Genomic DNA, 15610 nt, shown 5'->3' on the forward strand with positions numbered 1-15610 from the left:
ATTACATTGAGTGTGAGACAAATTTCAAGGAGGAATATAAACTACATGCTTCTCAAGACACATTGTCAATAGTGCACTCCAGCTCCTATTATCCCCTTATGCTTGGTAATAATAAATTGACACTTTACAGTGATAGTCATAATAATTAATGATCTGGCAATGGTAATGTAGCCAAGACATAAGTTAACAATGCAAACCTAAACAATTATCTGGGAAGATGCAGCCAAAGAGATATTTTCAGTAGATTGAGAAATTAGGACAAACTTATTTGGTATTCCATCAGTTTATGAACCCTAAAAATAAGAACATATTTCATGTATCAGTTCTTAGTGGAATTATGTAGTATGAAACAAGAGACCTATTCCTTGGCACAAAGTACCTCATCTTCATTTAGATGAAATTTTTAGTTTATCCTTAATGGTTTACTTTTGATTTGACAATGTAGACATTGTGCAGATACCTGCATTGAGGAAAACTGCCCCTTAAATTGTTTCATTATTCAGTATTTTGTGCAACAATATTAAGGTGCTGCAACTGAATCAAATTATTGAATTACCTACTCAATATGTCTAGAAATTTCATTTGATTCAGGTGCATTGGAGAACGATTGCGTCTAAGAATTTTAGAACGTCAGATATCAAGGAAAGGGTTGCAGACCCTGGCTTAGATCAAAGCATACTTATGTGTTATAATGTCCCAGTCAAAGTTCAGACTTTATGTGGGTTTTTTTCCATTCTAACTGAAATAGAGCTATTTTTCAAAGAACTAATGCACAAAAAATAAGTCAGTAATTTACATGTCCAAACCTGACAATGTATATAAGTATAATTCAAACTCTTGCAGTTGTAAATGCAACAGAGAGCAGCTGTACAAAATATTGACTCATGGAGGCTGACACTTTTTAGATTATTAATTATAAAAGATGTTTAAATCTATGTATCATTTTCATTCCACTTCAGAAATTGTCATTACATTTCTTGTTCTAAAACATGAACTCCATTTAAAATACAAGCATTTCTGGTTGTAATGTGACAAATTTTGAAACAGAAAAAAAAATAAAAACATGTTTTTGCAAGGCACTGTACTGAAATTTGTAGTTGGTATTCATTACTGTGCTGTGAAACATGTTGCGAAAACTGTCACAGGCATTCTAACCACTGCCTGTGTTTGTGCTTCCAGTACACGTGAAAGCTGGAACCTGTGAGGTAATTGCTGCACACCGATGCTGCAACAAGAACAAGATCGAAGAGAGATCCCAGACTGTCAAATGCTCCTGCTTCCCTGGACAGGTGGCGGGAACAACGAGAGCAGCTCCATCTTGTGTAGACGGTATGCCAGACTTCTCATTACAGTTCTGGTAATGATTCCAGAATGGCACGAGATTAGAAATATGTGACACAGTGCAAAGCTGTCTTACCTGTCAGTGTGGTTCAGGCAAGTGTTTTGCTGTTCATTTGTGCATGAGAAGCTTATTGCATAGAAGACAAAGAGACTTTTGTGCTCTCTGTGTTGTTTGAGACGTCACCGTTTTCTAAATCAAATCTCAAGCCAGTTCATTCAGTAGCCCTTTTGTCTGCCATTGAAGCTACAACAGACATGCCCATCAGAGCAGACAGATGGCCAGGTCATTTAATATCATGTCAGCAGTATCCTCAGTTACAGGTGAATCGATCCCCATCTTCTCCTTTTAGTGTAACAGCCCTGACAGGTCTCGATTTTGACAGTTCTCTACTCACTTTAGAAATGTCATGGGAAAGTGTTTTTCCCCCGTAGGCTTCTTCAAAGCAGCAGAAGACCTTGACTGCATGCTACCTTTCTCCTACAGTGCACACAACCACCCTTCTCACACCTGCTTACAACACTCACTATCCTGACATTCACCCATGTCTGTAATTGTTTTATATAGTATGTCTGTAATTCAAACCCGAAAACACACGTGGGCAGAAATGACCTCCATGGATGCTTGATATAAAAAAAAAAAAAAACTCAATTCAATCACTGAAATGCACACAGAGACTAAATCAGTTTGTGGCTGATGTGGCTGAAGTGACTAAATCAGAACTGTGCTCTGCTTTCAGACAACAACAGCATAATTACTTATAGTACAGCATCTTTTAAAGTGTTTTGTTTTCATCACAGCATCAATAGTTGCACAAAAGTGGTGGTGCCAGATGCATCCTTGCATGGATGGAGAAGAGTGTAAAGTGCTACCAGATCTGAAAGGATGGAGCTGCAGTACAGGAAACAAAGTTAAGACAACAAAGGTGGGTCCATTTTTTAATTGTGTTCACATTTTTAAGGAAATGACTGGTAATAATCTTGCATCATGTATAAAGATTTGTTGTATTCTCTAGGTTTTTAGGAATCACAAAAATGACTCCCAATTTAATGACCTAGGATAAAACTCTAGGATAATTGAAGAGGCTGAGTAAAGGAATGGAACTGAAGCTAAGAAGAACACTATAAGATTGAGTTATTAGCCTCAGATGAGTGCAGTGCAGAGTAGGCAGGGGGGGAAACAGGAGTGAAGTCAGTGAAGTGTAACTTGATGCTGTTGGCTTAAAACACAGGAAACACAGGAGTTAATGTCTATCTATTTTAGCCATTGCCCCTGGTTGTTGAAAATGTTGAACTATAGTTGTTTTATTGTATTTTACTTAACTTACTGATTTAGTTAGGACATGAAGATTTAGTTATGAACAATTCAGAAAGAAGAGGGAAATCCAAAGCAAATACTCTTCTTGCTTGTAAAAGTTAAATTGGGATAAAAACGTCTTAGTGTGAAGTTGTGATTCTGACAGCAACTGACTTTAACCGTATTTGAACAATACCTGGCATAGAAAAAATAAGGAAATGTGTAATAATGTCTGCCAAGAACCCCACAGTAAAACTGAGGGAAGGATCTAAAGCAATTTTTCTACAAGAGTTTTAATCTAAATCCTTTTTTTTCTGCCAGAAAACTGAAAATTGACAGACTGTATTTTTTAGTTTCGCGGTGTGCCTAACCATCCATGCAAGTAAACAAAAAAATGTCTTCAGTTGAAGAAGGGTAAGATTTAGAATGGCCTACCCTTTATTCAGCACTAAGACCTTCCTCTTAACTCTGATTGGTTGCTTTTGACCCGGTTCAGTGTATTTCTGCGGGTAACTCTATGACCACAGGGACGAGGCAAAGAAACTTGATTTTTTACAGATTATCTGTCTCATATTCTGCTGTCATGACGTAAACAAGTAAAAAAACATATTTTTATGAAAGTTACCTACTGCAGCCAGTTTTAAGTCAGACATTAGACATGGAGTGATAAAGCATATGAAAAAAATCAATTATCATCTCTGTAATAGAAAATGTGACTGTACACAAGGGTTTACCATTATGACATTGAGTCATTTCATCCAAATCAATCTCGTCTCCAAGGTTTTACTTTTAGCTGAGACGGAAAATCAGATTCTGTCTTTAAACTGCTTTTGACCACAACTGATTTCTACGAAAAGCTAAACAAGGCATCCAAGGATAAAGAAATACAAAATTCTCCCTGACGCACAATTGTTGAGTGGGATGTGCTGGCAGAGAGCAGCGGTGCTCAAGCTAAATCTCCTTTCTAAATTAATGAAGCTTGTCAGGATGTGTGTTCAGGTTTTTGTTGGATGAGCTGGACCAAAAGTGGCTGGTAGGTGAGAGGATAGGTGTGGTTGAAGGGAACACATAGGACCCTTCCCCATCTATCATAGACCATGGTTTGACTCACCAAAAGCCAGTAGTTGAGCTGCCTCATCCATTATTCATGGTACAGGAGGCCTGGATGAAGCAGAGCTTTTTATTTTAGCCGGGTTAATAATTCATGCCCTCTGTTACAGCCACGGAAAGCAGAAACAGAGGCACAGATGAGCAGGGGTCCAGGTGGCTAGTAGAACCCGTCAGAACCTCGACTCTTTTATTGATTAGGGAGTCAGCGGGGGTCGCTCCATGCTCATGGCCTTACTGCCTCCCACAGAGAGCCAGCGAGGGATGGCTTGTGTTTGCCAGAGGGCTCTGTACTTAAACTTCCTGGACACTTAACATCCTTCTGAGGAATGAACAGAAGGGCTGTCTGAAAACGAGGCTCACAGTCTCCAGTGTGATGCTGGTGCTGTGTCTGTTTCCATGGAGTCTTTTATAGAAATACAAATTCCAGCCAATGAAATTTCAACAGACAGTTCAGAGCAAAAACAAATCACAGAAAGATCAATATGTGTTTTCACCATTCACACTTAGTAAAGAAAGAAACCTAATATTGGTCTTCACTAAAATGGAATATAGGTCTCCTTTAGGAATATCTTTACTTTTTTCTTTTTAAAATGATTAACAAAACAGCATATTGACAAAATGTCAAATTAACTGATCGTCAGATCTTTGAAAATTTGAAAGCAAAAATTATGGCAGAAATACATGGCTGAATTCTGCAGAGACTGTTTTAAATGCATTTAGTTGTCTTGTCTGCATGCAACTGAGATAATAATGCTACATGCAGCACGTGGAGTAGCTGTTGAACAAAACACATTTGTGATAAATCCACAGTCATGTTTCCGGCATTATGCACTCAATTACCAACAGAAGCTTTTAATCATTCTTCATCATGCTTCATACTCTGTAGTTACTTTCTGCAGATATAAGAATATGATCCGTAAGTCATGCTAACTGAAATTCATGAGATTGTATTTTACAATCATGAACTAGTTCACAACCTTTCTGTTGGACTGCTTCTCAACATGCCTAAATTCTTCACTTAAGCATCTTAATAATGCAGGTTCTTCATTATTAGCATTAATTAGACTTTAATAGCCTTTTATGTACTGGCAACCCACCCAATGACGGGAGGAAATAGACTTAAAGTCCCACATGACCCTCCATGTATGGATGGATAAATGAGCTGCTCTTCCTTCTACTGAACTTTTCATTTGTCCTTATTACTCAGTGTAAATATTAGCATCACAATGTCACTAACAATCTTCCAAAGTTTTCTGATCCTGGTCGCTAAGATGTATGAGGTGAGGACAAAAATCATAACTAAAGTCCATTTAAGGATGGAAAATAAATTTTTATATCTTATGTACTACTGGAAGCAGTCGTCCTTTGTGATTGCAATATTGCACATGTTCATGTTTCACCAAACGTGGTATTCAGGTGATAGTGTAGCTCTAGAAATTAAATTTAGTAAGTTAATTAGATGTATTTCAACACCTCATATTTACCACAGAGACACAGAAGTATGAGAACAGAGAACAGACCATCCCATTGAAATTTCATTTAACTTCAGTTAAGCAGTTCTTTGAACATCACGTTCAAAGGAAGATGTTTTGTAAAGTTAATTGATATACAAAGCAAGTATAAATAAAGCCATCTGTCATTAGAAATAAATTCTAGATCTGTCAAAACCCTTAGTAAATTGTTTTGGATGATTACAAAGATTACAAAGCTGCGGCTACGCCTGCTAATAAGTTCTTTAATCACCCCTGTTGTCATTTAGACCATTACAAATAACTGCTGAATGCATGCCAATGCACAAATGAGAAAAGCAAATACTGGTCTGTGATGTATTTTAGTTTTTCTAACCTTAAGTTTTTACTGGAATGACACCAAAGCGCTCAGTGTCTTCAAAGACTCTGTGGCACTTTAAGAATAAAAAGTAAAAAAAAAAATTATTGGTTCTTAGAAGAATCTTTTGAAATTCTGCTTTCATTAGCTTCTTTAAAGATAGACTTCATTTATTTATTTATTTTTTTAATTATAGTTCAACAGAATCTTCTTGTGTTCCACAAAACTGATGTTTTGGATATCAATTAAGTTAAAGTCTCACTTTCAATGCCTTCTTTATCTTGTAATGCAAATCAATCCTTCCAGATGTTCCATTAATGGCATTGCTCATAAAAAATGGTTGTGTTGTTTCACCACATGAAGTCACATCAGTAAATCCGACATCTTAACACCCTGTAGGCCCTGCTCGATAAACTCTGTTTGTTCCTTCTTTCTGTACATGTTCTAGGAGCAGCTAGTTTTATTGTCCTGCTGCTGGTGATGTCAAGAATTATAACTCCAGCCGCTCCTGCTTTTTGCTTTCTATCAATCAGAGGGCACAGGGCAAAAGAGCCACACATCCTTCCCACATGACAGGTGTTATGAAGCTTGCAGAGAATGTGTTAGTGTTAGTGATGGATAGGTGTCTCAGACTTATTTTTTCCAAGACAATAAAAATATGTTTTATACCTGCTAAAAAAAAAGTGTATGAAAAATCTGCCAGTGCAACTTTAAACTGAAAAAAGGTTGTATTACCAAACAGAGCCTGAATATACTGTATAGAGCTAGAGGAAAATATTCTAGATAAAAAATAAAATCTGACTAGTTTTATTGTATCAACGCAGTGGAAGACATATTTATTCCAGTGCATATATGCACAACAATATATGTTGGTTTCATCTTATTACATCTTATATATTTCTTAAAGTTGCTGCAGCTAACTTTTACAATAGCATATTTTTATATATATGTTTTTTAAAACTGTCACTATGTCATTAACTATATTGAGGCTTTTGCATGAATGCAGTGCTCATGGTCAGAAACAACCAATCAGAGACAGCTGGAAGGTTTTACCAATGTCAAACACGCTTGTACACACGCTGCTCACACCCTTTCCCCACACATCAGACTTAGGGAGAGGGACCTCTGAAGTATTGTTTAAATTTTGAGGCCAAGTCCACAGTTTCATCAAAACTCCCTGTTCCAGCTTTCAGTCCGGAGTAGGGACCATTTTGTAATGGTTTGATTGTTTTTTTTAATGCACTCACTAGTAAAAAAAAAAGAATAATTACTTGGAATATAATTTGATGCACTGATCAACTAGTGATTGATGCATCTATAACTAATTAATTTAGCAAAGAGCTGGCATATCTGTTAGTCAGAGACATTGGAATAAATGGGGAGGTAAGAGGAATAATATATCTGTCATCCTGAACTGTATATTGGAGTTCATCTATACATGCCAAGTGGCACAGGGATCTATAGTTATTGGTGGACAACAACATGATCGTCTCTGAGTCTGGTCTGTCTTGGATGATAATAACTTTCCTAACATGCATATTTTAGATGGATGCCTCCTCCATAACCCCTGAATAAAATGGGTGATTCACCTTTGCAAGTTCTGCAGAGGTGACTATTCAACTGATCTTGTTGTGCTGGACATGGATTCACCTAAAAGTTACAAGACAGTGGCTCCTGATGACTAAAGTTGAAGACCCCTGATTTAAAGCACCGGTGAAGCATTCTCTGGAATGCTTCATATATATATAATAGTGTATACCATCCACCAGCTATTTGTAATGTTGGTACCTCTAGATGTACCAATTCTTTTCAAATCACTCTACATGTTAACCAAGTTAAGTTCACCAAAACACTCCATGCGGGTATCTCACTTGGTTGCATAACTTATTTTCTTATTAATTTTTATTCTGAATAAAAATGTACCTTCTGTTTGACTCCTTTGGTGTTTACTCAGCAGCAACAAAGGTGCCCATAAAATCCCATCACACTAACTCCTTCCTAATTTTTTATATGATCTTACATTCTTGTGTTTTACACCTTTTGATTTATACCTCATTCCATATTATTTATCCCCCTAAAGCCTTGAAAATACAAGTCGTATCCTATCTTCATGTTTTTTAATCGCAACATTTAAGATAAAAAAAATTTTCAAATCAATATTAAAGCAAACTGAGGTAAAAGAATTTCCACAATCAAGATTTCTGCCTTTTATACACCATTTCTGCTGCCTGCTGCTGCAACCGCAGTGAGATCAAATCATTTCCATATCCTTTCTCACACCATGATGCCTGAGGATTGTCGCATGGAAGTGAAAATTAAATTGTGGCTCCCCAAACAGCAAGCACAGTGTCATCAGCTGCACCTGTAAATAGCATAAAAATCATTCTTGTGTAGAAATTTGGATTTGCATTACTCAGACTACTGATTGCTTGTGGCAATGGCATGCTGATTCAACTGGTGACATCCCAGCAACCGCTTAATGAACAACCATAATGTGCAAACACTCTCACAGGAACACCCCTTCTACCTGCTGGTGTGTGTTTGTGTTTATGCTTTAAAGCTTCTGCTCACAAAGGGCGAATCACAAAGTCATAAGAAACAGCTAAGCTGTCCGCTTATTTTAAGAATCTTGCTTAAAGGTGAAAATGTACAAAATGTTTAATAATTGCATATTTTAGATTAATATTTATGAAAACATACACAAGCACTGCAGTATGCCATGTACATGTCATGAATAATAATATTCCTCATTTCTATATGTCATTGACCATGATGCAGTTTCTATTTCAGCAGACCTCTGTCTGCCATTAATGTTGTGCAGCACCACAGATGTTTGAATTATAAACATACCAGTTGGGAATATGCATACCTTGAACTTGTCACACTTTGACTATTGCTGGTGGCTGCACAGCGTCAGAACAAGAGCCTGCTTTAATAGCAAACCCATAACATTTAAATAAGGTGAATATATTAGTTTAATAGTATGTGTCTACATGCACTAGGGCATCTTTTTTTTTTAATTTAGACATATATCTTAAAGGTTGCTGGCACAGTGAAGGCTAATGGGAGTGCAAATATTGGTTACTGAACAAACAAACAAAGAAAAAAAGTTGTTTTTATTTCTCACAAATTAAGGATCAATGACAACAATTTACTCATTTACTCATTTGGACATACATTTTAATTTACATTTTTTATGTCCACTGAAAAAACCTACACACAAAAAAACAATAATTATCCTTGAAATTGATCTTTTGTAAAAAAAAAAAAAAATAAAAAAAATTATATTACATTTTGAATTTTTTTTTTCAATGGGTGATCTTTATAATTGAACTTGAGACACACATACTGTTCTGGGTCAAATTGAACCGCTTATTAAAATCAAGATAAATGAGTCTTGCAGAGAGTATTAATGTTTTCCCCACTTCTGCTAAATGTCCACTCAGTGTGGGTGGAGTTTGCCCACGGGAACAGAAAAGGTTCCTGTCAAAAGCTGTATGAACACCTGCTTTCTCGCAGTTTCCCAGTGAAATAAAGGTTGAAGTGGGTTGGTGTGCGTGTGCATGTATGTGTGTGGTGGTGTGTGTGTGTGTGTGTGTGGGGGGGGGGGTATGGTTCATAGCTGCAAGAAAACAAATAGAATTTGACTTTTTTCTTTACCCTTCAATTTGACTGGCTGGTCAAATTGACCTGAACAGTATCTATGTAATATCTAGATGCAGGGGGATTGCAGATGTGTAAAATGAACCATTTTCAATTTATATATAGAGTGCAACAATTAAGACAAATAGAAAAAGTTTCAAGCAGAAAAAACACTTCCAACTAGCAAGCATTAGTTCTCTGTTTTGAAATGTCTTGCTGATAATTTTGCCCATTTCATATTTTATTACAGTTTAGGTTAAACATTGACGAAAGAGTTGTTCTTCTGCTTCATAAAGGAAGTACTTTGCTTTGGGAATTGTGATTCTATGAGATATTTTTCTGATCAATAGGCGATCTCACTGAAGCCTTGTGTACATGTTGCTTCAGGGACTAAGTGTGATTCTATTGCATGTCCTGAAGCAGCTCGACGCTCCATTCAAACTATGCAAACAGCTACTCTCACTGGAAAGCTGCAAAAAGTTCAAAGGGAGGCCAATTATAAATTTACAAATATGTAGCATAGATGAATAATTTGTTCCATATTAAAAATGTCAGACACCAAATAATATAGCGCACCACAGTGATAATTGGGGCCTGCCATGCAAAGCAATGGCAGGAACCTATTGCTATTGTCGGAGAAAGTGTTTCTTTATTCTTTATTTTTCTTCCGTAACCGTTAATGCGGCTCATACCGCTGGGTGCACACCTACAAATGAGGTATCAAAACCTGCAGAAAATTCACGCCATTCCAGCTATTACTTCTGGTGGGATTTGGGCTTAACGTCGCGACATAATTCGCAAAAAACTACGAAAAAAACCCCATTATAAGTCAATGGGAAAAATCCTAGAAATACCCTATTTTTGAGGATTTTCTGTGTCGTCACAAATTCACCTAGAAATGCCATTCAAATTTCATTTTGTAGATACGTCTGTGATCTCTTCGAAAGTGAAGACGGCTCGTCGATACCAGTTACGGTTTGTCCACAATTTGCCTCTAAGCGACCCAAAGTTTCTCATTTTTCCTAAAGTTAGAGTGCGTCTCTGGCTGCTTAGAGTGAGAGATGAAGACAACTTTTTCAGCCCAAATCATTTTTGAAATCGCCATCACGCCCACAAATATCGCACGATTAGTATCACAATCGGTCCTGACATTGATACGCCTGTCTGCTCCGGTAAAATGTTTTCGAAATTTATCTAGACCGTACGGTTTTCTGTCACGGTGCTTCAGAGCAAAGTCATGCGACAGGATTTTCTGAGGCTGTCTGAGGCTCTCTCCCATGTATTTGAATAGAATTTCAGATCTGGGCACAACATTTCTTTCTCTCATCACTGTAAATGCTCTGAGTGAGGTACAGATATGAATCTCGGGACTATCGCAGAAGACACATAGGCCTCTCATACGCTCGAAACGCTTTTCGAATATGTATTACAGTTCCCGAACAAGAAGGATTTGTTTCCAATGCTTTTTTTCAGTAAACCGTGTTGGCTCAAACACACAATTGTGTGTTTGAGCATGTATGACTCACAGCTCACACCTGCTGAGACCATTATTTACCATGGCAACGGAACTCAAGAGGCTGTTGGCTGCTGATTTGGACTACAAATACGCATCGCTGTAGTTCTATCTATCCTCAGTTGAAACAGATCAGGACTGAGAACTGGCCTTTAGAACTACCCGCTGCTATGGGCTGTATATAACTGATTTAACTCAGTAACTGTTACACATGGGATTATTTTGGAACTTTAAAATTAAGCATACTGAAAATTTCAAAATAAAAGCCTTGACTATTTTACATGACGTAATTGCTCTTTTTGGCCGTATATGACTTTTTCATCCAAAGCAATGTTACACATGGGATTAGTTCGGAACTTTAAAATGGAGCATAATAATAATTTCAAAATAAAAGCCTTGAATATTTTTACATCAGGTAATTGCTGTTTTTGGCTTTATGTGACTTTTTCATCCAAAGCACTGTTACACATGGGATTAGTTTGGAACTTTAAAATTAAGCATACTGAAAATTTCAAAATAAAAGCCTTGAATATTTTACATGACGTAATTGCTTTTTTTGGCCGTATATGACTTTTTCATCCAAAGCACTGTTACACATGGGATTAGTTCGGAACTTTAAAATGGAGCATACTGAAAATTTCAAAATAAAAGCCTTGAATATTTTTACATCAGCTACTTGTGTTTTGAGCATTATATAACTATTTTAACCCAAGGACTATTACGCATGGGATTAGTTTGGCCCTTTGAAATGAAGTTTAACAAAACTTCCAAAATAAAAGCCTTGACAACATTTTAAATCGTACTGAATGGTGCACGTCCGCCTCGCTTAACGTTCTTGTGGTTCTCCGCGTGCCACTGATTACGTTGCGGCGTTCTTTAGCGTCGACGCCAATTTGTGGCGTGACGACGCCGGGCCCAAGCCCGACGGGCGCGCCTTGGCAGGCCCCGGCTAAATTTCTTCAGAAATTTTGTTTTTCTAGTATTCTTTTGATCTTGTATAAAATAATATAATTTATAACTTAATAGTTAAAAACTCCGGATACTAATGTCTTAGATACTTTTCGATAAGAAAGGGCAAAGACACGTTTCAAAAGAGTTATTGCATTTTTAACAGGCAATCAAATGATTCTGTTGACATGAAAGTCATGTGGAAGACAGAAAAACTGCCATCGAGAAGTTTAAGACCTGGACTCATAATTCATTTCATGTTGATAAATCCTTAACCTGAAGATTTTACCACAGTATTTGGCTTTCAAAATGTTTGAAAAGCTGCTGTGAAAAGAAGTTACTTTTCTGTATCTACTACAGCCATATATCGTACTCTGACATTGCTTTTCTTTCTCTCTGTTCCCAGGTTACTCGATAGTCATATTTTTCCTGGATAGATATTTGGAACCAAGATGTTTCTTTGACCAACACAAGTAGGACGTTTTGGATACCATGGGATTTATAGACTGGCGAAAACCAGGGACCAACACAGACATTAGTCTGGGACATTCCAGTGAACAAAAAGAGAAAAAGTATAAAAAATTCATATGAGACTGCAATGCCAAACAGATTCTTGACTTTTTGTCTAGCATCAACAGTAGCTTTCTTTCAACTCTGCTGCCCACCAAATCTCTCTTTGTATTATACTTCTAATCCAATGGACTTGAAAACTCAACCATGGTGATATTTATTGACTTGAAGACTGGATTAGACCATGAAAAACCCACCCTAAAACATGTGATGTGAAATTTTGTGTCATGTTCTTGCCAGAAGGAGCATTGGGACTCTTGATGCATATCTCTGTGGAGGCTTTTGTGAGGTCATAAGCATTTTTGATTCCTTTTAGCCTTATGGAGGAGATATCTCCTCTTATGTTCTGTTGGTTTGAAAAAGCCTGGCCTTTCTTCTTTATAAATTTATTAGGATGTTAAGACCACTTTTGAAAGACACTCATAATAAACACATCTGGAAATAAAAATAAATGAAAGGTCAAAGTAGGTGAGTTCTGCAACAATGATTTAATGGTATTTGTTACTTTCGACGCCTGGTGACTGCTATTCATTACAACTGTCAATATTATCTCAATAAATCTGACTCAATGAACATTTCTCTTTAGAACAACTGCAGTCTGTGTTGTATTGGTGAATTGGTGGAGCTCAGCATGTTGAGCAAATGTTCTAGCAAATAAAACGAGGGGGAGGATCACTCAGAGCTAATCAGGTTTGATCTCATGGTGGAACGGAAATGTGAAAATCAGCAAATGCAAAAATAGGCCATGGACAAAAATAAATAAATACAGAAAGGAAAATGTTCCCTTCCAGTTTGGTTTGAAAAATATGTCTTATATATATCTAGTTTACAGATGTATGGAGTATTGTGAAAAAATTCTCCCCCCTTTACAATTTTCTTGTTTTTTTTTGTTTGTTTTTTTGTTGTTGTTTTTGTCACACTTAAATGTGTCAGATCATCTAACAAATTTTATATATCACCCAAAGATAACTAAATCGAATTATGATTTTATTATTAACGGACAAAAGCTATCCCAGCCCAGCTGGCTATATGTGAAAAGTAATTGTCTTAATAACTGGTTGTGTCACCTTTGGTGCAACATCTACTATTAAGTGGTTGCAATGACTGGAAGTGAGTCTTGAACAGTTTATGATTTCAATTCAGATCCACTGGAGGGTTTTTGACTCGTCTATGTGACAAACACCATATATAACAACAACAATGTCAGTGAAAAATACACAATACTGAATAATAGTAGTGCTTTCTTCACTAATAAAATAAAGGGCATTGTAAGACAAGTGTTAAATCTCAATGACAGTATTTCTAATCGTTTCTTGAATTTCTTTAGTTCAGTGATTGATTCGTTGCAGTCCCGAGGCCTGGGTGTGCCTGGTGAAATTGAATTCAGCTTTCCAAAACAGGTGGTTAATCACAGTCAACTCTGGATTTAATTACACTTTTCACATGGGCCAGCTTGTTTTGGATAGCTTCCAACGATAAATACATAAAATGACCATTTGAAAACAGCTTTTTTGTTGCTCAAATTTCTCCCCAAACTAAATGTTTTAGTTGTCCGAATATAAAATAAAAAAGATAAATATTAATGCTACCAATAAACTGACCAAACTGTCGCAGTTTCTAGCTCCTTTCATTGCTCTGAATATTGTCCCATAATGCATTATTGCAGTGTGGCATTAAATGAAATAAACTCTCTGACGGAGGTAGGCTGTGCCGTGTGATAGGAGGGTGGCAGATAATGGATGAATGGAAAAGGATTATTAAGTCCTGGTGGCCTTGCCAGCCAGCTGAATCAGTGGGATCCAAGGGCAAATAAAATGTCTGTCCATTTTTACGCATATAATGTGGTTACTATCATTACCGATATCAACATGAAGCTCCATTCCCTTCTCTGTGGAAGCCGAGCAGGGTGGGGAGAAGAAAACGGTTGGGAATTTATTTATATTTCAGCTGCATGTTACAATCACCGTAGGGACAGGAAGTCACACTATAAATGGGGCAGGCCCTTTTGTTGATATAATAAAATAGTTTTGAAATGTAAATCTTTCCTGTAGCTGTCTTTTTTCACTGCTAGACAAAGGTCACTAAACCATCTTTGTGTAAAGGACAACCTGAGAAATGTATTCTGATAGCAAGAAAGACAAGTGACAAAGAAACAATGCTTCATTTCATTATAATTGTACCTAAACTTCCAACAAACTATCACTTTATGGCAAATTTTATATTTTGTAAGTCAATTTCTTCTGTAATTGAAACAGTGCATTCACTAAGAATGTTTTTATACTAAACATAATTAATTAAGCAAAAACGTAGAAGGGTTGCTCCCAAAGATCCGACCCGTGGGACTGATGCTGACGGAGAGAAATGAGGAGGGTTGCTATGGTTAGTGATCCAGGTTGCGTCTTGTTTGGTTAGAAATCATTAAATTACAGTAATGACTAATTTCTCATTCCTGCTTGCAATTCACCAGAGACCACCATGGATTTAATAAAGAGCTGGCGATGAATTACAAACAGGCTGAGGAAAGGCTACGTGATTATGCAGAGTAATTCAAAAGTGCATTAATAAAACAATACAGAAACATTGCTAAATCATTTGAGATAAAGGCTATTTGCATAATTCATTAAGATTAATCAGACCAGGCAATCTACCACAGTGCTCTGAGGAGCAGCAAGGGAAGACATGATTCCTGTCCCCTGGAAAAAAAAACCTCTTCTATCTACAAACAATGATCCAAATCTACCCTTGGATCAGAGAATTAACCTCTGTGCACTTTACAGCCCCTGCAGTGTTGAAACACAATCCTTCAGTCATCCACCTTAATGTGGGCTAATATTCTATTAATAATGAAAGATCTTTTCATTCAGGAGCTCCTCTGGGTTCTGTTGCTCTGCCATAAAAGACCTTCAAAAAAAGATGAATGGGTTTTGCATACAACGTGCTTGAAAATCAGAGTGGATTTGAGGTTTTTGCTTCTTTTAACATGAGCTTTTCATCCTCAATCGCTGATGAATTGGACAGAGGTGACAAATCACAGAGTGGAAGTCACCTGCTATTCTCTTGCCTGGTATGCCTACAAGGTTGCTGCCCAAATCAACATGATTCTTTCAGAGCTTTGGAAAACACCTTAAATTATATCTCATCCACATCTTAAAGTTTCAGTTTGATGTGACATTAACTTTAAATCTATGATGTTTGTATCGTATTAAGAAACTGTACAAACAGCACAGAAAGAAATGACAGGCTGTACTGTGCAAATGAGTTGTAAAAAAAATATGTGAAAAGATTCCCAAATGTACATTTTCTTTTTGTGGTTTGTAGTCCTGCTTAAATTGCTGTCTTTGTGCACAAGGTCATTCAAACCTTCA

General features: G+C 36.9%; 1 protein-coding gene across 3 annotated transcripts in view; it reads left to right on the forward strand.

The window, feature by feature from the left end:
• LOC106699877 (protein FAM19A2-like) overlaps positions 1–12818 on the forward strand; it is a 94347-nt gene extending 81529 nt beyond the window's left edge. For all 3 annotated transcript variants that reach the window (XM_023324572.1, XM_023324574.1, XM_023324573.1), the window contains 3 exons: positions 1180–1329; positions 2140–2264; positions 12082–12818. In XM_023324572.1, the coding sequence (XP_023180340.1) occupies positions 1180–1329; positions 2140–2264; positions 12082–12093 (287 nt within the window). In that variant the 3' untranslated portion in view covers positions 12094–12818. The remainder of the gene's footprint in view (positions 1–1179; positions 1330–2139; positions 2265–12081) is intronic.
• The last annotated feature ends 2792 nt before the right edge of the window (positions 12819–15610 follow it).

Source organism: Xiphophorus maculatus, chromosome 20, assembly GCF_002775205.1.
Source record: "Xiphophorus maculatus strain JP 163 A chromosome 20, X_maculatus-5.0-male, whole genome shotgun sequence".
In the NCBI taxonomy this organism is placed as follows: domain Eukaryota; kingdom Metazoa; phylum Chordata; class Actinopteri; order Cyprinodontiformes; family Poeciliidae; genus Xiphophorus; species Xiphophorus maculatus.